Here is a 24,734-nt window from a genome sequence, read left to right on the forward strand (position 1 = left end):
ATTTCTGGAGCTTTTTGCATTCCCCACGATCACGCGTGCTTAAGTTACCTCTACTGCTAAAGGAGATACTGAAATCAACGCACGGCGACCACGATATGCTAGAAAAAAGTCTTAAAGAACTTCGTGACATTCTAGCAAGTGTTGAAAAAGCAACCGCACTTGCGGCCTGTAAAAAGGCGATTGCACAAATAGTTAGCTGTAGTAGGGCTGATCCAATACTTCAAAAAGCTACCACGTTGATATGTGACGGTTGGTTTAAAGCTGCCGATGACGGTTTGAAGCTGCATGCCTTTTTGTTTGATAGTGGGCTAGTCCTGACCCACCAGCTCCCGAACGAGCGACTCGGAGTATACAGGACGCCGTTTGAAGCTGGCTATTTTAAACTTGTCGACTTAGACGAAAACGAAGTGAGTCCATCTAATTTAGAAATCTTCTGCAGAAGAGGTAGGACGCAAAACATTTTCCAGGTGAATTCATCGTTTTCGCATATCCAGTTAAAGACGGACGACGCGACTAAAAAGGAAATTTGGATGTCGCGTCTCGGCGAAGTTATGGCCGGTCCTTTTAACATACTGTATATCTCTGGGAGGCGTATATAAAGGATTTGACTCCTACGGGAGGAGTGCGAGTTTTGAATACATTTTCGTTGACGTAATGTCGAAGAGGTTCAAAAACACGTCCCCGTTTGAAAGGGTAGGTCCTTTATGGTTCTTTTTTTGTTTACCGCAGGACAAAAATGGAAGTGCAGACAGTCGGTTCAAACACATTAAATTGACACCCTAAAGCGCAACGCTCTTTCAACTAGGGTATGTACTGTTCAGAAATGAACGATTAGCGGTGTCAAAACCAACTTGCTCAGAAAAGGAGAACGAGCGACACACGGTAACGAAAGGCGGCATATATAAAGGATTTGATTCCTACGAGAAGGGTGCGAATTTTGCGTACATTTTCGTCGACGTAATGTCGAAGAGGTTCGAAAACTCATCCCCGTGTGAAAGGGTTAGGTCCATCATGGTCCTTTTTCGTTTACTTTGTCGTTACTCGACTTGTTTTCTCGCTGTCTTTGGTTTTGGCATTTTTTCTGATCTTTTTCTGAACAATCAACCCATCCCGTCTACAGAATTCCAATTTGCGGCCTAAAATCAACTATTTTGGTCAAATTTTCATTGTTTTGGCTAACAAAATTCACTGTTTAGTTTTAAATTCACATGACCATGATGTGAGGAACTAACTTCCACCTCGGTTTACGGACCAAAAAGGAGCACGGGCAGGGCCTCGACAGCGCTCAACCGTGAATAATCTCATTAATCAAATCCCATCTCATTAAAGACGCTGAACAATACTTGCTCGTTCCTAGCACGATATACAGTAACAAGTGATTCTAGCCTAATTGTTGTTGTTTACATTGTTTGAGCATTAGCTGTTCTGTCGTAAGCGGAATTCACTAATTCCGATTCCACCATTCCATTGTTGCGTATTTCTATCCGGTGAGGAACAGCGTATGCGTCCATTACTCTTACAATAAACTATTGAAAAAAAGTGAAGAAATGAAGGAACATTGTAGGGGAGAAAGGAAGCGATTGGAACAAAAACTTATTTTTGCCAATATCGTAGCAATAATCAATTTCACTATACTGTTTTAGTACTATACGAATTTTTATCTTTCACAACAATAGGGCACCGAAATATTTCGGTGCAATAGATTCAACCAGTAAACTTTACAAAATTCTTTGCAGGCTTGCTGGCTTGGGCCAGGACTAGAAGTAATATGAAACCGTCCGCTACGATTGAAAACTTGAAAAGCTTCGTTCGTTTTGGGATAACATCCGCTAGATGTCGTAGATAGAATCGTTACTTCAAATCCTTATTGGATTTGAATGTGTACTAGTTTGGTATATGATGTATCTTCTACGTTTTACAATGACTATAATAGTAAAATGTACAGAAAGAACTCCCGTGAACGTGAAACAAATAAAAACAAGCAAATGTCACCATCTGCAAATGTCGACGCCCCTCAGCAACGACTACGGACTCTTGATGCATTCGTTACCGGACTGTTTCGATTCCGTTGTGATGAGTGGGTGTTCATAGGTTGGTCTTGAAAGAATCTGCTTTATAGACGTATGGCATTCGTATTGTAGTTTTTCCAAAATGGTAGTGCACTGAATCGGCTCGTTGGTTTAGGCCCGATCGCCAAGTTACATTACTGATGATTTCTTTCAACTTCTATCAACCTCAACATCTCCAAAAGCTGTACGTAAAGGCCTCGAACTACGCTCATGAGACAGTTTATGTACCGTTAAGAGGGAAAATTTCATACAGTGAAACACTAACAATTGGAGAAATTTGAAAAACCATTGCTCGCTGGCAATTGCGAGTGTGCTCATCAAACGCAAGCAGCCTTCGGCAATTCTTTTTGTGTGGGAATTTAGCTATTTTCTTAACGTCAATTGTTTTCAGCCTCAAAAGAACTTCTTCGTTTGCTTACATATAAGGGGGGGAAATACAGTTTAACTTTTATAGTTCTTTTTGTTTTCTCTAACTGAATTTTTTAATGAATTGTTTACCAAGGAATGATATTAAGTTTGTTTAAGATAAAATTCATAAAATAAAAGATTACGGCTGAACGGTTACGGTGATACTGCAAAGGGTTTTAATTGATAAAAAAAGCGGATGAGCTATTTTAAGAGCAAGATTTTGAAAAATTTTGAATTCGGTGGAATCAGGAGTTGAAAAATGGGCCAACTTTACGGACGGCTTTTTTCAGCTAATTTTCAAAATAAAAATGTAATTATGTCACGTCACGTCCCCGGCACCACGAAGAGACAGGCTGGTCGCGAGGCAATATGTACTACTTAGTACATAATCGCGCCTACAGTTTTCTTTATGGGGAAAGTGTGTGTTGTCGCCTCTAGGGCTTTGATTTGGTTGCTTTAATGGTTAAACCGTTAAAGTTAAACTAGTTAAACAAAAATGCGTGTAGCGCATGTCTTAATTTTTTTCGAAGCGAATAACATGAATTAGGTTTATATAAATTTATATTTACAATATTATGATAATGTACATAAATACTACAATATAATAAATACACATATATACAGTATATTACAAATTATACATATATATTTATACATACGTACAATTATATTTATATATTTATACATACAATTATAATATATATATTACTATTATATGTATGTACAATAGTTATAGTAATTGAAATAAAGGAATATAAGAGAAACAATTTTTTAATTATTTGTCAGCAAAATTAATTATGATATTCGCTGATTTAATACATAAATAATATAAATATAATATAAATCGATAGCCCTTGGTAAGGGCTATCCATTTTTAGGTAATTGTAATCAATATTTTCAAATCGAAAAAATTTTAAGCGCAAAATGTGTTTTTGTTGTTTTTCGATCTAAGGTTCTAATGGACGCAACCGATAAAAATAAAAAAATAGATGTTACACTTAAACTCTTTCCTTTTCTGAAAATTTAACATAAATTTCATAGAATTAGATAGCTCTTAATAAGAGCTATCGATTGATGCAAAATTTGTCAATTTTAACTGTTTAGTTTCTTCATAAATAATTATTAAAGAATTTCATGATTTTAGAAAGGAGGGGTGTGTGAAAAAGACGAAACTTTGCATTGATTGTTTGATGCTTAATCTTCGTCAAAACAGGAAACCATTATAATATTTTTGTTCCTGGTGATTCCAGGAACAAGTTATTCTAAACGTTTACTTTTAAGCTGCTATATTTAACCCCAAAAATTACGTTTGAAAAAGTTGTTTTTGATAAACCATTATGGCGGCCATTTTTTTACCGCGCCAAGTTCAAATTTTAAAAAGTGTAAATAAGTGTAAAAATATTTAATTATAAGTACATATTTACATTTTGTTTGTGTCTAGAAAATTTCAACATTCCGTCTTGTATTAAAAATTAAGTAAGATAATTTAAACAAATTTATTTCATGGGTTCTCATTTAATTTACAATTTTAGGGTTCTTTTTCCACATATCCGCGTAGAAAACCACGTTTTTTTCCGCGTGGAAAAACTCCAAGCAGACAATATTAAAAAAAAAAAAACAATTGACTAACGCCCTGCGCGTTTGTCATTTACCCCATAAGAAAAAGTGCATCTGCAACTATGTACTACTTAGTACATATGTACTGAGACCATGTTGCGAAGAGAACGAAAATTAACTATGTACTTCTTTTGAAAATGATCAAGCACAGAATTGTCACTGTAAAATTTCGTATTTTTTTTCCGACCCGTGTTCCGTCGGGTTATCGGGTTGTCTGATCGTGTAGAGAACCTGATCATAAACAATCAATTTTTAATACGAACACAGTCGATCTAACTTCTCGTTTTTAATAGAAAAATCGATTCTCAGTTGGCCAAGCATAAATCGTTTTTTAAATGATTTCTTTTAAGGTGATATTTTACAAGATGACGTCGCGTCTTTTGGATTGAACCTGACCATCCAGAAAGAATACGAACCGACCAATCGTTTTTCGGTGCGGGTTGAGCGATGCAATGACGACTGACTGGGGCCAAGACCACTTCGAAATCTGTGGCTCTGTGCCGAGCTGCCGACAGGTAGACCCACTAGGTATGTTTGTATGAAAATAAAACTAACTGTAAATATTCTGGCATCGATTTTTTACGCCGATGATTTTTTTCATGAAAGCTAAAGCCATTAGCATAAAACGAAGATTCATTAATGTCGTTTTGCAATTTACTGTGCTCTTAGTCGATTTTGGCCTGCTTCGCAGCGCATTTTCTGGAGTCCTCTCCGCGTCGAAAGTTTTGCATTTTAGTCGAGAATCATTTCGCTTTCGCATTTTAGGCATTCCTCTCTCAGAAGCAGTTTGCAATGGAAATGGAGCGAATTCATAATCTCGCTTTGGACTACTTGCAGTATTTCTAATTAGGAAGTATGAGTGTTAACATGTGTGGCAAGAAGGCTAATGTAGTTGGATCTGATGGTTTTCATAGGATGAATTTCTTGTATCAGGTACAGGTTTCTTATTGAAAAAATTCAGTTTAAAAATTTCTTTTAAATCAGGCATCTGTTGTGATGTTAAATGCTCTCCCGACTTGTCCATCATTAAGTTCCTTTTATGGTACTAATATTGTTAGTATTGGGAAAAAACTTCAACTAAAACTGTATGTTGATAAAACACAATAAAATCAAAAGTGACATCAGTAAATTTGTTTTTGAAATTTTAATACAATAAATAGGGATCCATCTTTGAAGCGAACTATGTGCAAAGGATGTAAGGTCCTTCTGATACCAGGCAAGACAGCAGAAGTTAGCATTCAGAAACCAATGACTTCAAAGAAAAAAAAAAGACAGAAAAAGTACAATAAAATCCAAGTCTGGAAATGTCTGCTCTGTCAATGTGTGAAAAACTACATTTTAAAATCTGATTATGTATTGTGGTCAGAGCATCCAGTGCCCTCCACGTAACAAAAGTTTGGTGATTAAGCAATTTTGTGTAAAAAATAAATAAAATAAAAATTCTGAAAATTAATAATGGATATGGCTCAATAGTAAGGTGATCAGCAATAGTATGTTGGTAAAAATATGTTGCAAATTAAGGCATTGTGTCACTAAAACCAAAACTAAACATACAATTTAATATGAAGTCAATCAAGTAGTGTGATGTTAGAGAAATAAGATAAGCCTTTATTGGTAGACTGGATAATGAAATTTGACTACCATGCAGCATCTACAGCATTTCTGCAAGTTATACATACTAAACAGATTATTACACTGATATTGAAATGCAATGTAACCGATAATTCTTGTATTTTACAATGATAACGCTGTTTAGAGAAAATACAGGCGATCAAACGTGGGATAAAAAGAATGTTCAATCCTTTCTGCTAACTTTTCGTACAAGTAGGCCTACTGCAATGTTAGAATTCCCGGATAATTGGAAAAACTATCTAGATTTGATTTTTCATTCCACTGTGCAACAAGCTCCAGCGTATAGGATCTGTTTAAGTTCAAATGAAAACAACCTAATGCTGTTGTTTTGAACTTTTGATTTAAAGTCCAATTGCGCATTTTCCTTTCGAAAGCGCCGTTGCCTTTTGCTTTTTTTGGCACTCGTTTATGGAGAGATCAGAGAGGTAGAGAGACTTTCGTAGAGTAGTCATAGTCGATAGATCATTCTATTGACCATGGAGCAGTTATTATTATTAAAATTTTTGTAATTCTCATTCGTGAGGCTAAGAAATGAATGGAGTAATTGACTAGAGTAATTGAGAGAGCCAATACCTTTCGTCGCCCCGGGTGACGGAAATCGTAAGTTCCCAAACATTGGAATTACGCGTGTCAGTTTCCTTTAATGTAGGAGTCGGTCCGCTCCTTGAAGAACTCTGCGGATTGCAACGGCTGGAGAATATATCCCGGGGAATGAGGAGGCTGTAAACGGTATTACGGTTACGGTTACGTTGTTAATCTCAAATGCTCGTTTTGCAGGAGATAATGGGAGTGATAACTTGCATGCGATATTACCGAAGTCTAAATGGTAATAAAAAAGTAGAAAGGTTAAATACTGTCCCAGTGCACACTAGTATCGTTCATACACCAACTGGCTGTTACCCTAAAAAATTAGCAATTGGTAAGTTGATGGTAACGGTCGTGCAACAGGTATGCGCTACGGTGGTCGATCTTGATAAAATGAGAACGAGCATGTATGTCTATCACTCCCCAACAAAGATCGATACGGCCGTAATACTTTTCAACATTACAGGCCCTCATCTTGGCTCGTGGAGGGGACCGAAAGGGACATGAGTATAGGCTACATGCGACACTGGCCTAGGGGATCACCCGGCCAATGCCAATAGGTTAAACACTGATCCCAGTGCACACACGTATCTTCTTGACTCAATCGGCTTTTTACCAAAGGTAAGTAAACCAGTTAAGTCGAATGGATGGTAAAGAGCCACTCAACGAGCAGAAAGATTGTACGTGTGGCCCGTCGTGATAGTATTGCGTAGAGCATGTAGATATCACTCCAAAGGACTAAACAACAGGCCTAAGCGGCCATGGTATTTGAATTCATACGATTTAATTTGAGGAACTAACTTCCGCCTCGGTCTACGGACCAAACAGGAGCACGGGCAGGGCCTAGGGGGAAGTTCCCGACGGCGCTCAACCGTGAATGATATTTCTTTTGTTTTTTTTGTTTTTTTGCAGGGTCATTTGAAAAGACGCGAAACTGTCCACCTGGCTTTCTTTTGCTTTCCGAAAACGATCCAAACCGAAACCCAACAGCTCGGTGGCCCGGCGGCCATACCTTTGTGAGTCCTTTCTTTGTTCTTGTCACGTTTTAAGTTTTATACCTCTCCGTTGTGTACCCCCCTCGCCCATCTCTGATATCATCAAATACATTTGATTTTTGCATCACCAATAGTTTTTTAGAGCCACCACGACGGGCTAGTGTAATGTTCACTTCAATGCGTCTTTGAGTATATTTTTAGAACACACTACTTTCCAGTAGGACTGTGAAGACTGAATAGGAAATTTACAAATATGTCAAATATTGGATTCTACAACTTGACACTAACCAAACACAATGAACTTGCATCCAAAATGCGTCGAAGTTTTGACGCTACAAGTTAATGTCTGTTCATCGTACGCTTTGGGTGGAAGTTGCTGACTTCCCGAATGATCAAATTATAAGGTGTCGGCTGCAAAATTGAAAGTGATCAAATCGCTTGCGTTAAGTATTGTATTCCCAATCAAACGAAAACTAGTTATGCCGACAAAAGGGACTCCATGGAATTGTAAAACTTTTATATAGGAGGATATGGAAGAGCCATGCAGTCTTGCAGCATTCTAAAGGTAGCCATTTACATCCGCTGGGTTTTAGCCCATAACATCTGACAGCTTCTCCTCGTAACCCAATTCCTGAGAAAAATGTTATTGTTTAGTTTTAACAGCAGAGAACTAATGATCAGTGACCCCCGCCACAAGAAAATGGGCATATTGGGTATTATAATAGCAACGGAAAACTAACCTTGATTAATTACCAAAGGAGTTGCATTCCCCAACGGAAAGGTTGACTAGACTACAGGTGGTAATGACGGCATTGGTGATTAAACGTTACAAAGTTGCCGTAGCGTATAGACTGAATTGATATGACAAGTTGGGATAGGCAGTGGGTGGCAAAAGGAGTTACCGTTTCAGTGCTGGATCTTGCGAACCATTTTGGGGAGATGGGAGCTTGACCATAGCTTTCATTACATGTAAGCAATGAGAGAATTGATAAATAAACAAACAAAAATTTTTATAGGGTCACTGATCTGTTCAATGGCGGCGTAGATAAACAAAAATAAAATAAACAACTGAACAAATAGCCTCTATTGCGATACAAATGGCAGCTTTGGTACCTTCGTACAAAGCTGCATTTGAGGTTTAAAAAAAAGAATCACTAGATTTCAAGCAACATTAATTACCTTAGCAACGTAGCGTAGAAGGATCACTGAGGCCACGCCTAAGGCAAAGCTGGCTACGTAAGGAACAAAGCCAAAGCTGGGAAGTTGTCTTTTCTTCAGTAGAAAAATCAAGCGACGGATTTTTTCATCTGTATAGGGAGGATAACGATCTCTGACAAAAAAAAAAAAAAAAAATTTAATCTAAAATAAATAAATAAATATTTAAAAGAATAAGTCGATAATTAAACCTAAGCAATTGAGAAAAAAGTACACTATATACAGTCGTGCGTGAGACTATCTTAGTTGTTGTTTTCACAGATTTCACGCTTTTGAACTATCTTCTCTTTTTTTAGTGAGGCCAATAAGGTAAGTTCATAAAAAAAAGCGTGGTGTGGTAAAAAAAAAAAAAAAAGCTGTGAAAGACACTTTCATCCACAACTGTATATAAAAGATATATTATTAAACATACTTTCCAAGTGCCTCTCCCATCTTATCAAAACTCCGAATAAGGCAAGATTTCTTGTGTGTGAAAGTATCAAAGCTGTATTTCCCATGGTAGGCTCCGATTCCACTGGCCCCAACGCCTCCAAATGGCAATTCTTCGACTAGAAAATTAACAAAAATAAAAACAAAAACAACTATCAGCTTACGTACAAGGATTGGCCGAAAATTTAGCTGTATGGGCAAACATGAAGGTAAAACGTGCACAGAATTCAAAGACATCCGAAGGCAACCTGAAAACTGCAACATGACATCGTTGACACAAATCGAACCACAGCTAGTGTTTCCCGTTAAAAGATCGATTAATTTCTTGTTTTTAGAAAAGATGTACATGCTAAGCGGCTTCTCCCTAGACCAGTGTGAAAGAAGAATACAAATTATAGAAAAGTAAAATTATCAATAATAAAATTAACAGAAAGTATAAAAATGCATGCAGGAGAAGAAGGCATAAGTTGAACAGAATGAACTTAGGGCATCTCGGTTAGAATTGTGGATATTTCGATGAAGCAAACTACTTAGTAGCTAGGGAGTTAAAAAGAAGAATAGACTTAGTCATCCAATTCGACGAATGGAGGCAATAGGAATGGGTAGAAGATCGACTACTGTTGTGCGAGGAACACAGAAAATCATAATGATCAATATCTCACCGGTAAATTGCATCATCGTGTCATTGACGCAAACACTACCACAAGATGTTTCCTCTAAAAAGGCTTGCTGAGTTTTCGCACTCCGCGAGAAGATATATATCGTCAAAGCTTTCTCTCTATGTAAGGACAAAGGAAATGTTGTTGGTAACATAATTTCTAAAACGTTGCTTTTCCGAAACAATGAAGCCACGTCAACTATAATATTTAACCTAGCAAGGTTATTGTAAAATACGAATCTTCGCATACCAAATAATGGAGGATGTTAAAATGGGACAAAAAGGTGCCAAAACTTTGTACCGTGCATTGATGAATTGAATCGCATCATAGGCACTTTCTACTTCTAATATGGGTAGAATAGGCCCAAATATTTCTTCTTGCATTACGGGATCGGTTGGTTTTACGTCAATCAAAACAGTTGGTTCGATCCATAGGTCATCAGCGTCAACTTTGCCTCCGATTGCAATCTTACTGCCACCTAGCAATGCCTGCAGTCGCCTAAAATAATTTAAAAATCAATAAGATAAAGAGATAAAAACGAATACAAACAAAAACAAACAAACAAACAAATTAATTTAAACAAAAACATAAAACCCCGTTAGGTACTACGCACACATTACTACAGACTATTACGACAGTTAGGAGAAATTGAACTTACTGGAAATGGCGAACGTTGACAATTCGACAAAGGTCAGGTGAACTTTGCGGGTCCTCCCCATACCACTCGATCAAAATTTCTCGCATTTTATCAACCAACCGATCCTGTATTAAAAAAAAAAAAAGTTTAAGCAACGAAGATTGCAACCTACTTTATGAAATTGCTATACCCGTGTAGATTTGTTACACAGGACGTAATCAGGCGCTATACAAGTTTGCCCACAGTTCACCATTTTGCCCCAGATGATACGCCGTGCTGCGATGGTCATGTCAACGGATTCATCAACGTACACGGGACTATATTGATTTCAAGTACAGTCGAAATTTATAAACTATTTCGGCTTCAAAATGGTAAAATGTTATGCACCTCTTGCCGCCAAGTTCTAGGGTAACCGGTGTCAAGTGCTTGTTGGCTGCCTCACGGACAATTTTACCAATGTTGGTTGACCCCGTAAAGAAAATGTAATCAAACTTTTGTTTCAAAAGCTCTTGAACATCTGAAGGCCCTCCGGTTACGACTTGAAAACATTCCTACAAGAATATACGATAATTAGAAGAATTACTCATAAAAATAGTTCTTCGAGCTACTAACTGGATCCAAATAGCGAGGAATCAATTCTTCCAACAATTTAGAGGAGGCAGGGGCAATTTCTGAAGGTTTAATAACAACACAGTTGCCGGCAGCGATGGCACCAGAAACTGGGATCAGAGAAAGCTGAACGGGGTAATTCCAAGAACCAATAACTAAAACTACTCCGTATGGATCTTGAAGAATTACGGGCGTGTCCATCATTGTAACAAGCGTTTTAGGTACCTGGAAGTAAAACAGAAAAATTAAAGAGCAGAGCATAAAAAGCAGTAAAGCAGTAATTCTTTACGGAATCAAACTAACCCTCTGGGGTTTCGACCATTCCTTGCAATTTTGAATCATGGTTCGAACATCTGACTTGAGAACTTCTACTTCCATTAGTTTCGCTTCAGGTTTCGGCTTGCGAAGATCTTTATACAGGGCGTTTAACAAATCCGCTTCATTCTCTTCGTACATGCGAAGAAGGTTCTCCAATTGTCGAACTCGAAAATTGACATCGCGGGTTTTCCCCGATGCGAAGGCAGCTCGAGCTTTCTGCATCACCTACATCATGTAAAGACAGATGGTTGAAAAATTAAATATTCTTAACTGTGTTTAGGTGAAAAGGTGAAGACTTCGTTCATCAAACGTGAAAGGATATTATGTTTCTTTTACAGCAAAATACTTTTCCAGGATTTTTCGTCAACAGAAATTTTGAGCATATCCTTATGTAACTACATCTACATATGTCACTTTCAATTGAAAACGAAGGCACCGACCACAAAACACCATGCAGCAGCAAAAAAATTTGAGAAAAACCAAATACTAGCGTTTCAACGACAAATGAAAATGTGTTCGTAACAGTTTTCGGTAAAAATGGAATGAAAAAACAAAATTAGGATATTTCCAAAACTAGTTGCCGAACGAATGGAGAGTGCATGGCGTTAAAGCAAAGCAACAACTTGTCAGACCTATTTCTTTGGGCTTCAGTACGTTTTGTTTTGCTACAGGGGAATTCACGCAGTAGAACCGAACCACACAATGCTTACCACTCCGTGATCCATGGTATTTTCAATAGCCATAATGGATCAGCTTTAAAAAAATTCGAAAAAAAAACACTTGCTTATGCCGATTCGAAATCAATGCAACAATTATGGATAACTCGAGCCCTCAGTTTCCTACACAGTCCTACAACTAAGCTGGTGAAGATATCGACTGTGGACTTGTAGACCCGACACGGATACAGCGATTGCATGAGCAGGCACTTGATATACCTCCCTTCTATCTCGTCGTGCTGGCCAAGGACAAAGCCTTGAGGGCCTTTTTCAAAGTGGGACACAGTTTCAGCGAAACAAAAAATATAATAGAAATAAAATAGAATAGAACGAAAAGACCTCAGCTCCAAAAGAAACACAAATAGAGAAAGAAAAAAAACGAGTTTGAAAATTGTATAGCTATCACATTTCGCTTAATTTGGGTAAGTTGTTAAAAACGTCGTTTAAAAAAAAGTGATATTCTTTGAAACATTTGGGAAGTCAATAATGATTAACTGCTTTGCACACATGTAACCCAGGCATCAAATGTAATCGTCAGATAGATAAATTTTATGACAGGCCATCAAACGAGGGTCGAGGGTTAAAACATTATGTCTACATGACAGTCCCTATCTTTCTACAATCAGTTACGGAGCTCAGCAATGAAAATACATTGCCTGCTTACACCAAAGGCGAAGCGTCGCAGCTACAGATTCATTTTCTTATTTTAAAGTTTCACAAAAATAATTGCTGTTTTGAGTTCACACAACTTAATCAATTAGGTTCTATGCTACCTGGAATAATATTTCCTGGTTTCAATCGTTGCTTCAATTCTTTAGCACTGAGCTATCTATGCACATAACGAAGATACATAAATCAATAGATTTAGAATAAAATAGAACAAACCAAGGTATTCAACTACAAATTAAAATTTATGTAATGACCATTTCGGTTTCATGCTAGCCAGTTTTAACATACTTTGACCCCATTTAGTAGGGACAATCTGACCGTGAAATGTTAAAGATCAACAGGTTGTTGAACCTTATGAACTGGTAGTCTATGAAGCTGCTGACTTCCAACTCATAACGGAATGTAGACAGCATTGTAAAACAACAGTATAAAAGGGTTAGCCTAAGGAGCAAAAACAGAAGGACTATTTCATGAAAATTAGGCTTCAAGTCTGACAAAATTTTTGTTTTTCATGTTCTATTTTCATGTTTTGATTGAAATTTTTTATATGTATAAATGATTCAGAAACTTACAGTATCAGCATCACAAGTTGCCATGGTTACAGTGGGAATGACGACTGTGTCACAATAGATCTTCCGTTTTGATAACAACAAGTACTTACTCCAAACAACCTAGATCGTCTCAAGTGCTGCCTGAACACTGAGCTTGGATCAGCAGAATATTAATTGATCGAAACTGACGTTTCAGTCCAACTTTAGCAGACGAACGACGGCTTGAAACAACTAGGCCAAGCAGCCAGAGGCATGCATGAACAACGTTGTTCGCAAATATTTGAAAATAACTCAAAGAAATATTTGTTTACGACTATATTTTGCAACTTAATTACTTGAAAAATTATTTGTGAACGATTTCGAACCACCTGAAAACCAAAATCCACTAAGCGACTAAGATCGGATGCTGAGTTGCCATGTCAGCTTTTTTATACAGACAACTCCATCTCTTTCAGCTGCCGACAGGGCTCGGCTCCGCGACGATCGGGCACGATTTTGGCCGACCCGCGCGGTTTAAAAAAAAAAAAAAGGACAAACCGTTGCGGTTCAGGCTGGTCGCGAGGCAATATGGTCAAAAATAGTTTGTCTTATTCCTACCTGAGGCGCTGAAGTCACTACGTAAAAGCAGCCAGAAATGCGTCTGCTTTTACAGCTAACTATTAGCTGTCACAGGAAAAAAACATTGTGAGTTCAGCGCCTCAGGTGGGAATAATACAAACTATTTTTGACGGGAAAAACTTAGTAACGTCTTCGCTTAAAAAAATTCCCTTTCCTAAAATAACTAATCCTAAGTGATATTACTAAAAGGGGATATAGTTTAATGAATACCCTATTGATTGATGTAATTACGAAGTCTGGGAAACATTTCCTTGTATGAAAAAAAAATTTCCAAAAAACGGGGTAGTGCCATTAGGTATCCCGTACTCTAAACGCGGTGTTCGGTTAATACATGACTAACGTGCTAGTCAATAAATCTTATAGATAAAAAATTAAAAAAAATTGTGCTAGATAGCGGAATATTTACTTAAGAAAAGGACAATTTTTTATACTTTTGGCTTCATTTTTATTATCCCTTTTTTGCATTTGCGCTAGGCGCCTTCCGCCACAAGGCGCCATGTTAAATAGCCCCAAAAACCCTTAGTGTTCGGACACTTTTGGAGGGTACTGTATGTACAATAGTTATGGTAATTGAAATAAACGAATAAAAAGAGAAACAATTTTTTAATTATTTGTCAGCAAAATTAATTACGATATTCACTGATTTAATATATAAATAATATAAATATAATATAAATCGATAGCCCTTGGTAAGGGCTATCCATTTTTAGGTAATTGTAATCAACATTTTCAAATAGAAAAAAATCTTAAAAGCAAAATGTGTTTTTGTTGTTTTTCCATCTAAGGTTGTAATGGACGCAACTGATAAAAACAAAAAAATAGATATTACGCTTACACTTTTTCCTTTTCTGAAAATTTAGCATAAATTTCATAGCAGTAGATAGCTGTTGAAAAGAGCTACCGATTGGTGCAAAATTTGTCAATTTTGACTATTTATTTTCCTCGTAAATAATTATTAAAGGCTTTTATGATTTTAGAAAGGGGAGGGGGTGTGTGAAAAAGACGAAACTTTACATTGATCGTTTGATGCTTAATCTTCGTCAAAATATGAAGTCATTATAATATTTTTGTTGCTGGTGATTTCAGGAACAAGTTGTTATAAACGATTGCTTTTAAGATGCTACATTTAACCCCAAAAATTACGTTTGAAAAAGTGGTTTTTGACAAGCCATTATGGCGGCCATTTTCTTACCGCGCCAAGTTCAAATTGTAGGTAGGTGTAAAAAATTGTAATTATAAATAAATATTTAAATTTTGTTTGTGGCTAGGGAATTTTAATATCCGTTTTAGATAGAAAAATGGCAGAAATTAACTAAGATAAGTTAAACAAATTTATTTCGTCGGTTCTCATTTAATTTATAATTTTAAGGGTCTTTTTCCACATTCCGCGTGGAAAATTACGTTTTATCGCTCCTTCCGCGTGGAGAACTACGTTTTATCGCGCCCTCCGCGTGGAAAAATTACAAGCAGACAGCATACCAAAAAACAATTGACTAACGCCCTGCGCTTTTAACCCATAAGAAAAAGTGCATCTGCAACTATGTATTACTTAGTACATATGTAGTGAGACCATGTTGTTGCGGTTCGGTTTGCCGTTTTTTCAAACCGATTGAACCGCGGTTTGACGGTTTGTACCCGTGGTGTAAACCGCAGTTTACACCGCGGTTTTGCACGGTTTTCACCGCGGTTTTACGGTTGCACCACGGATTTGCGTTTTGCATAGGACAATACATTAGTAACCGACTTTGTAGCTAGATGGCGGAAAGATCGACCAATTTTCGATCGCGATGCCTACAAGTCTGATTGGAAATTTTATTTATAGCAAGTTGCTGACCGCCATTACCATAGATAAAGACCTCTGGTTCGCTATCTCCATAAGACAAAATAACATGGGCTGCTGACGCAAAAATTTTGGGTACCCTTCCTACGATTTTTTGGATCCTTACACTGCTTGCAGTGCCATCAAGTGGAGGTTTTTATCACTACTGATGGGTAAATAGCTTTCCAACAACCGCCATTGTTCGTGGCAGTTTGTGGCGTCCTGAAGCTAGATTTGGCTTGAAAATGTCGTTCCCTAAAGAAAATAAGAATAGGATAGGTTTGTACAGTTTGATCCGTGGAGTGATCGTTACAATGTTGAGAGACCAAAGTAAATGATAATTGAATTTAAAGGTTACGATATCAAGGGCAGCTTTGGTAAATGGAAAAACGGAAAACAAGAACTTGAAAGTGCCGTGTAACCACAATTTGAAGAAAATTGAGCCAAAAAGTCAAGAGCCTGATGAAAAGCGAGGGCCAATTGACATCGTTTCTCTTAAAAAATAATTCTTCTGAAGGTCTTTTCATTTCTACCTTGCTAACCAATATTCAAACTCGGGATGTTTCTATAGTTCAAGATCTCGATAGTACAAAATTGTGAAACTTTCACAAACCACCAAGGCAGCATCTGTGTCAGCAACCTCTGATCATACAGTTTGTCAAAACAAGATAAAATTAAATCACAAAGAAAAAGGAGGGGACAACTGCATCGAAGAACAGAAAAAGAGAAAAGCCAAGATTAAGACAAATGAAAAGAAAGAACCTAAACTAATGATGAAAGGCCAATTTATCGTATTAATGAGCGATACTGACTCTTGGATGAGTTAACTCGTGTTCTGTTATGTGCAAAACATGTGATAGTCTGATAGTTTTGTATAAAAATACACTGGCATGCTTTCCATGATCGTGGAAAATTTGAAGTAAAAAATCTTGATTTATTTAAAAAGGTTTAGTGACTTAATCATAAACATTAACCACAGACACATAACATTAATCAACTTAACATTAATCACAGACTCATAAGGTCTTTTATGGTGGAAAATTATTAAAATTGATTTTTCGTTATTAGTAACTTTGTTAGCGACAAGTGCAAAGCTTCCTTAAATTTCAGTGTAGTATGTGATGTTTAATTTGGTACTAATAGCTCCTTGAAAATGTGCATAAGGGGAAGACAAGACATAAGATTATAATATTATTCCTATAAACATTTATCAAATGTTAATAATAATGAACTAGCCTACATGTAAACATATATTCGTTTTGAACATCCGCCAAAAGTCCCTCAAACCTAAACCCTATTTCTATTGGCGTTCATGTCATTTAGTTCTTCCCTATGTCCGCGAGAGGCACTGTAACCAGAGTAAGCATTCGGCTTTTTCTGCGTCAGTAGGGATAGGGCTAAAAGCATAGCAGAGAGCGAACCAGAGGTCTTTATCTATGGCCATTACGCTCACAACAATTAGTGATAATTACTTGATTTGGAATTTCAGCAAAATAAAAAAAAAAATTGTAATGGCGGTTCAAACCGATTTTGCCCAGTTGCAAACCGAAAACCAAACCGCAGTCAAAAATGGCTAAACCGAGCCGACGGTTTGACGATCTTTAAATGAAAAACCGCGGATCGGGGCCGAGCCCTAGCTGCCGATCTGCCTTGACCCTGCCAGGCAAAGTACGACGTAAAGGCCTGTCAGGGTTCAGGTTCTTTTCCAGAATTACATGGGAGAAATAGCAGGCAAAATATAATAATCTTAGCCTAGAAATTTTCGTCTTAAATCAGTACAAACCATCATAAGGGGAAGTTCGAATAATGTTTCATTGATGTTTCGTTAATTCCATACGATACGTTGCATGGAAAAGTTTTGATTTTTATTACACATTGTTCGATAGAAGTTTTACGCAAATTACAATTGTGAATTTGTCCTTCTTCTATATCATGTATTTTTCTATTGAAATACAGCAAGCTACAAATACGGGAACCGAGTACAAGTAAATTTTTTCACCAGTAAAAAAAGTAACTAGCACAAATCGAAATAACTATGCTCGTTGGTAAGTAGGGTGATAAGCATAAAAACTCACAAGTATATTTACTCTTAAGTATTAGTATTTTCATGTAAATCTGTATTCTACATTATTTATAATTTGGGAAACAAGTAACAGGTTCCTTAAGTATTCAGCAATACACGCTTGTATATGTATAAAATATATATATAACTATATTTTTGTATATATTATATAAAAATATTTCAGTTGTAATAAATATCACAGAAGATGGTACATTTGTAAAATTAACACAAGCAAAACGTTTCACATGTAATTAATATTATAAATAAAATTAACTAACAAGTATCGTCACACCATGGTATCATAATTCATGAGTAAAATCAGAGTCATAGAAACCTGGTTGCTCTACGCTGTGTGTAAATGCTACAAGGGTATGCTGGGACTCGTGGTTGAATTTTGGCAGTTTAAAAGCGAACCTAGCGGATTTGGTGGAGTACTACATGGCCCCCAACCAATAAGCTGTGTCCTGCCAAAATTTCGCCAGCCAATCATAGCAGACGCGCAAAAACGAGGGGAAGTTGAAAAGGAATCAGCGGCTGTAGAACATCCCTCCAGCGGTTTGTACTTGGAGTAGTCGGATGGCCAAGTCAAGCGTGTCTTTCAAGCATGACGTATTATAAAAACGGCCCGTCAGCGCGCAATACCTCCTGATCCAAAAACTAAATTGCCTGACAGGCCTAATATCCCAAACCGTGCTCCACTTTACATTGTTTGGTAATTAATATAGAATTTAAATATGTGGAAAAAACAGTGGAAAGTGGAACCTAGCGCCGCGCGTAGCCAGCTTACGTTATGAAAGGGTAAAAAACAAAAAGACTGATGCTGGAATCGAACTCGGGTCTCCCGCATTGCATTCAGGAGTGCTATCCGCTGGACCGTTCTGCTGTTGTAAAATACGACTTCTTATCATTTTCAAATAGGAAATGAGGATATCTGTAAATCTACTCAACAGATGGCTCTTTAACGCTGCCAGCTCCGCCCACAAAATCGATGAAATTTCAACCACGAGTCCCAGCATACCGGTATAGCATTTACCATACAGCGTAGAGCAACCAGGTTTCTATGACTCTGGTAAAATCTGGCAAAGTTTTGTAAATGTTTGCTACAATATTATAGCATTGTAGTAACTGCTAAGTAGTATAACATTGATCAACATTGCCGTAGTTCAAAAGTGTACCAATATAGTTGTTGTCATCTATTGCTTCGTAAAAATGTTTGGCAAAAAACAGAACATTGTTTCCCATTTTGAACAAGGCCAGTTTGTGTATCTTGTTTTATTGTTAGCTCAATTTATTTAGGTCCACTGAAAGCACATGAATAGCAGATGTCGCAGCAGCACCTGGGAAGGAAGGGACATATCTGGTGAGGTGAGTGTGGATGAGAAAGGTATTGTCATTCTGATGACTAACAAAAAGGTGAGCTTAGCTGTTGGACGCAATTTGGTTAAAGGACAAGCAGACATTCCCAGTTCGGCTTCCAATCTTACCTATAATATGGTTCTTAACTTGCTACATGTTGAGGAAGCCAGACTACATGCTGACATGTTCCTTTCCCAGTTTCGGCAGTATGCTGCCATGCCACACTTAGGGAAAAGCAAGTAGTTTTTGTTCATATTTGTAGCATATTAATGATGCAGGAATTTTTTTCTTCATATAGATGTCAGACAGAAAGTAAAGGAATTCTCAGTTCTGCAAGAAAAGAATGTTTCCTTTTGTTACATTAATCAACATCAACTTGCTAACCTCAATGATGGTCTCCAAAAGTACATAGTTTAACCTCCAAATATAGTTCTGTTTTTGCAAGCTGGACTCTTGTCCACGTAAGTCATATCATACAATATGTTTCCATAATATGATTTCAACATTCCTACATACTTCTTGTTAGATATAAAATAAAGGAAACGATTTTGGCTCGCCGTCATCATCGTCAACTACAACATTTAGTGTGAAAGAGCGACGAAAGCACAACGCTCCCACAACTCTCCAACCTCTCTTGAAGACATTAATGCACCATTTACAGTCCTTCAACGGAACACGCCACGGAGCTCCGCGCTCCTCGACGCCCGCGTCGCTACTCACTTTTTCCATATTCTTTGCTTTGTTGTTATGAATCTGATTCTTAAAGACTGTCTAGGTTTAGACACTTTAACTCAGATTTATTGTACCGAGCCCCGTGCTCGAGGGCCTCTGAGTCCTTCAACGGAACACGCCACACTGAGCCCCGTGCTATTTTGATGTTCGTTTATAGGTGTATCTTTGTTCTCTTCGCAATTTTCCGTTTCAAGTAAAAATTCCTGTGTCTTCTGAGAACGAAGACCAAGGCGACAATGGTAAGGTTCACTGCAAATGTTTCTGTTTTAAGCGTCCTGAACCCTACACAAGGAGCTGTCCGAAAATTACTGTTTCAACACCTTGCACGGAAAAAAAATATCTCCATTTATTAATTTAAACAAAAATGACATCTACAACTGACCTTTCTGTTGCTGAACTGTGTAGTGTGAAAGAGACTCTCTTGACGTTTTTTTTATTACCCTTTTTTAGCACAACGTGTCAAGACATTAATGCACCGTAATTTACACAGTCGGCGTTCTGCTACATATCTCCAAAGCCAGTACTAAAAGTAAAGCAGTGTCAGTATTGAAGCATTATGGACCCAAAGAAGACAGAGAGATGCACTTAGTCCTCTGTTTCCTTAACCTTGTCCCTAAGATTAGCTCAGTCCATCTCAACATTAACGAAAACCTTCGTCTGTCGACAACCGTATGGAAGTGTATAAGAGGACACAGATATCAGCGTTAATATATGTTTGTGCAAATTTTTCCAGTAACCTACACTAACGGTGTTGAAATATAGGAAGTTCACAGACGCTTCCCAAACGACGTTCCACTACTGGATCCGGTTGAAGACATGCATATCAAAGACAAGGATTTCATAGAAAGGATGCCAGGATCGCGAGCTTTCGAAGAGTGTCTGACAGCCCACCAAATCCATCGTGATACTAAAGTTGAGTCCCTTTGACAGCTTTACCACAATAAACAATGGGCATCTATACTCTATAAAAAAAACAAGGAAATTGGGGAAGAAACAAGGAATTGACGTCAAATCCGCCGTCTGCTATGATGAATTGGTGGAATGGGCATTTGGAAGACTAAACTGCGGGTGGAATTGCGGAATTAGACAGTTTTCCGGTCTACGGGCTTGGCTTAAAACGGGTGGGCAACGGCACGTAAGCTGACGGGCAGGGCATTTTATTATTATTGTTCTAATTAATTTTAATTAATTTTATTTTATTTAGTTTATTAGTTTTTTTAAATTATTTTTATTGGCCACTACGGCAGGCGTTTTGGCGGGCAGAGAGGGGGTCGATGGGCAACAACGGCGAGTTCTTGGCGAACAAAGTGGGTTGACGGGCAACTAAAAGCGGGCTTTTTTACGGGCTGAGCCTGGAACAATAGGACGGATAAATGCAATTTTTTGGTATTGGTTTAAAACCGGTGGGCGCTACAATAGGTAAGCCGACGGGCAGAGACTGTACGGTGGAAGACAAGCAACCACAGCGGTTTTTTTGGTGGGCAAAGGGGGTTGACGGGCAGAGGCTATTCAAGAAAAGATGGGCAGAGGGAAAAAATGGGTGGACGGGCAACTACAGCGGCCGTTTTCCTGGCTGAGACTGTGAGGGAAAGACGGGCAAAAGCAAATGAAAAGGTGAATGGGCAACTATAGCAGTCGTTTTGGCGGGCAGCGAGTGGGCCAACGGGCAGCGAGTGAGTCGACGGGCAGAGAAGGGGCCCACGGGCAGCGAGTGGGTCGACGGGCAGAGAAGGGGCCCACGCGAGTGGGCGATTGGAAGAGAGGGGGCCAACGGGCAGTGAGGGGGATGATGGGCAGTGAGGGGGCCGACGGGCAGCGAGTGGGTCGACGGGCAGTGAGGGGGCCGACGGGCCGAGAGTGGGTCGACTGGCCGAGAGTGGGCCGACGGGCAACAACAGCGAATTTCTTGGTGGGCGAAGTGGGTTGACGGGCAGGGACTTTACGAGGAAAGGCGGGCAGAGGCAACAAGTGGGTGAACGGGCAATTATAGCGGACGTTTGACGGACAGCGACTGGACAAAAGGATGGGCAAATGGAAAAAATGTAGATGCGCCTCTAAAGCAGGCGTTTTGGCGGGCAGATAGTGGGCTGACGGGCAGAGAGTGGGTTAACGGGCAGAGAATGGGTTGACGGGCAGAGGGTGGTTTGACGGACAGAGAGGGGGTCGACGGGCTACTTCAGCTGGTATCTTGACGGGCAGAGAAAGTGAGGGGGTGGACGGACAGAATCATTGAGTGGGTTGGCGGGTAAGACAGGGGAACCCTTGATTGCGAAAAAAATTAAAAGTAGACGGGCGAAAAAATGGAGTGGAATCATTTTCTTTGAAATAGCGTAAGGATACGCTAGCGCCACCTATACCCCGGCCCTGGACGGGCCCAACGTTACTAGTTATACTAAATAAGTAAAAGTAATCTGGATTACCATCTTTTCTTCAAATTCAATAGTTGGTACCCTGATTAAAACTCTCAAAAGAAGAAATGAAGAAAGCCAAATCGCTGTTGCAAATGACTGAATTTAAATGTCGCAAGCGAGCCCTCCGTCGTCTTGTTATTGTAGGGGAGGGTGGGCGTGGTTGGAACACAAAACTTATTTTTGTTCCGTACGATTACAAAAATCGTCCAAGTAAAGTAAAAAATATATAGATTTGTAGCCAGTTATCTCAGCTACATAACAGTATTTTTTTTGGGTGGGTTCGGCAAAGTTTAATATGTGCTATGAGTAAAAAACCGGAGGTACCCCAAGTTGTTTCAATTGCCAATTCTACTCGGCAATTGAAACAGGGCGTCTGGGCAATTGAAACGTGGGTTTTCCATAAGAGAGCTCCCGCGTTTTACGAAAAAACTAAAATGACGATATCTCAGAATCAGGGATACTCATTCATTGGAACAAGGTGTTCCAATTGCTCCGACCATGGGTCTTCTCGGAGTTTTAATTTTTATAGGTGATAAAGTTAAGCTAGAAAAAAATTAATGTGATCAACTTATAGCTTGATGAATGACGAATGATTGGAGACCTTTTTTAATGATTTTCTCCATCGTTTTCAGTGTGAAAACGAAAAAATTGTCTGCAAAAAAACAACAAATGGACAGTCAAAAAACAATTTTCTGGGATAATTCGAAAACTTTTAAATTCTAAAGCCTCAAATTTTTTCTAAAAATATAGAACCCTAATTCCCGTTAGTTCAAATTTTTTAAACAAAATCTCTTACCACATACTTTAAGTGGTAGAATTTTTGTTTCAATTGCCGCGTGTTCCAATTGCGCCCACCCTCCCCTACTGCAGCTGGCGTTATTGAACTCAAAGATCGTGTAGTTTGTGAACTCTCCAACGACGATGAGTTCTTGCTTACTCATATAATTTTCAATGGCATATTAAACGTACTTGACGTACCCAGACGGATGCTTTGCGCTGTTGGTTTGTCTGTGATAAAACCGAATGAAAATGCCCAAACTGTCAGAGGCACTGTCAGGATCGCTTAAATAGGTGTAGGATGTAGTCCAAAGAATCGGTAAAGTAAGCTGGAGTTCGAGGAAGCTTCGTTTGGTGAAATGTGTAAAATGACATGACTTTTCAACGGCATTGGGCTCAGTTTGAAATAGAATAAATGGTACTTTCTAAACCATGGAAAAAATTTTCTATGCAGGAACCATTATTCATTGAATAATGCAATTAGAAGAATTACTTCGCCAAAGGGCACAAGCATCAAATAATGTGGCAATACCGAATTGCAGATCAAGTTTGACTACATTTGAATAGCATTGTATGTTTTGAAAACTTGAATATGGTGAGTGTCTCTACCAGTCATTCACGTTGTGTTGACCTAATGGGTTTTACCGCATGAGCGCAACCTGATGCTGTCTTTGGCTTACGCTGGTAAATTTTGCTTGACCTTCATCTTAAGGCAAAATTTGTAGTGTGTTAAAACTAATGGCGAAATTTTTAAACGACAGGCATGGCGCTAGGTACAGTAAACTTGCTGCCATTTTCTGGTATTTTAGCCGCTGCACTCGGCTGAGAAGCTGTGTTTTACGTCCAAGGAGGTCTCGCTATGATCTGGTGCGCTCTATGGCTGACATTTGTCTTCGATTCAACTGAAGATTATCCGCGTTTCCATCCGGTGGAATGAGAGATTTTTTAAACGTCCATGCAATACGATGACCCCGGAAGTTATGAAGTATCGAAGAAAGCGGCACAAATAAAAAATACCAACATCACAGAAGGGTCCGTTGTAGTCATAACTCTCGTCATGGCAGGCAAACTGAATACGTGGAAAAGAAAAATAGCCATCAGGGACATCTGTGACTTCCAGCGACTGGCTGAAGTCCAATGCGGAGACTGTCTAATCAGAAATAAATAAAACTATATGTGGCCTAGTACTTAGAAGTATCAGCGTATATTTCTGTCGGGCGTAATGGCGACTTGTATTCAGAAGTTGCTGAAATCGGTCTAGGATATTAAGTATATTATAAGGCGTGTTCCGGATCATCGTCGTGGACGCACGAAAACGCGACCACTAGACGGAGACAACATATATCTATGTACACTACAGTACAGTACCCGCCCTTATTATTAGAACACGAAGGGTTTTTGGGGCTTTTTAACATGGTGTCTTATGGCGGTAGTGTCCCTTGCGCTAACGTATAAAAAGCCACTAAACATGACGACAAAAAAATAAAATTTTGCCCTGATGTTAATTAAATAATGGGCTACCCAGCACAATTTTTTAAATTTTTTATCTATAAGACTTTTTGACTTGCATGCCAGTCATGTATTATCCGAATACTGCGTTGTGCTTATAGGATGCCTAATGACACTATCTCATTTTTTCGAAATTTTTTTAAAATATAAGGAAATGTTTTCTAGACGCCGCAATTACATTAATCGATAGCATATTCGTTAGACTATATCCCATTTTAGTAGTGTAACTTAATATTAACTATTTTAGGAACGGGAATTTTTTAAAGTGAAGACGGTACTAAGTTTTTCCTGTCAAAAATAGTTTATCTTCTTCCCACTTGAGGCGCTGAACTCACAACGCT

The 24,734-nt window shown here is 38.4% G+C and overlaps 2 protein-coding genes across 5 annotated transcripts; one reads left to right on the forward strand and one right to left on the reverse strand.

The window, feature by feature from the left end:
- The first annotated feature begins 4,870 nt into the window (after window positions 1-4,870).
- On the forward strand, window positions 4,871-5,488 carry LOC130693778 (ribonuclease P protein subunit p21-like). Its single transcript, XM_057516987.2, has 3 exons — window positions 4,871-5,027; window positions 5,079-5,179; window positions 5,255-5,488. The coding sequence occupies exons 1-3, from the start codon at window positions 4,950-4,952 to the stop codon at window positions 5,481-5,483; spliced, it is 408 nt and encodes a 135-aa protein (XP_057372970.1). The 5' UTR covers window positions 4,871-4,949; the 3' UTR covers window positions 5,484-5,488.
- Window positions 5,489-7,744: 2,256 nt separating this feature from the next.
- On the reverse strand, window positions 7,745-13,285 carry LOC130693788 (aldehyde dehydrogenase family 3 member B1-like). 4 transcript variants are annotated; one of them, XR_009421982.1, is made up of 12 exons: window positions 13,131-13,285; window positions 11,159-11,398; window positions 10,859-11,080; window positions 10,634-10,797; window positions 10,437-10,563; window positions 10,268-10,371; window positions 9,910-10,107; window positions 9,613-9,728; window positions 8,934-9,069; window positions 8,486-8,636; window positions 8,047-8,263; window positions 7,745-7,937 (listed from the first exon to the last, which is right to left on the reverse strand). XR_009421982.1 is itself a non-coding variant. In XM_057516999.1 (11 exons), the coding sequence occupies exons 1-11, from the start codon at window positions 11,914-11,916 to the stop codon at window positions 7,896-7,898; spliced, it is 1,533 nt and encodes a 510-aa protein (XP_057372982.1). In that variant the 5' UTR covers window positions 11,917-12,042; the 3' UTR covers window positions 7,745-7,895. The 4 variants fall into 4 exon arrangements, 1 of the variants encoding a protein (XP_057372982.1); XR_009421981.1 differs by lacking the exons at window positions 9,613-9,728; window positions 13,131-13,285 and adding exons at window positions 9,199-9,314; window positions 11,884-12,042; XR_009421980.1 differs by lacking the exon at window positions 13,131-13,285 and adding an exon at window positions 11,884-12,042.
- Window positions 13,286-24,734: the final 11,449 nt, after the last annotated feature.

The sequence above is a fragment of the Daphnia carinata genome, chromosome 1 (genome assembly GCF_022539665.2).
Source record: "Daphnia carinata strain CSIRO-1 chromosome 1, CSIRO_AGI_Dcar_HiC_V3, whole genome shotgun sequence".
In the NCBI taxonomy this organism is placed as follows: domain Eukaryota; kingdom Metazoa; phylum Arthropoda; class Branchiopoda; order Diplostraca; family Daphniidae; genus Daphnia; species Daphnia carinata.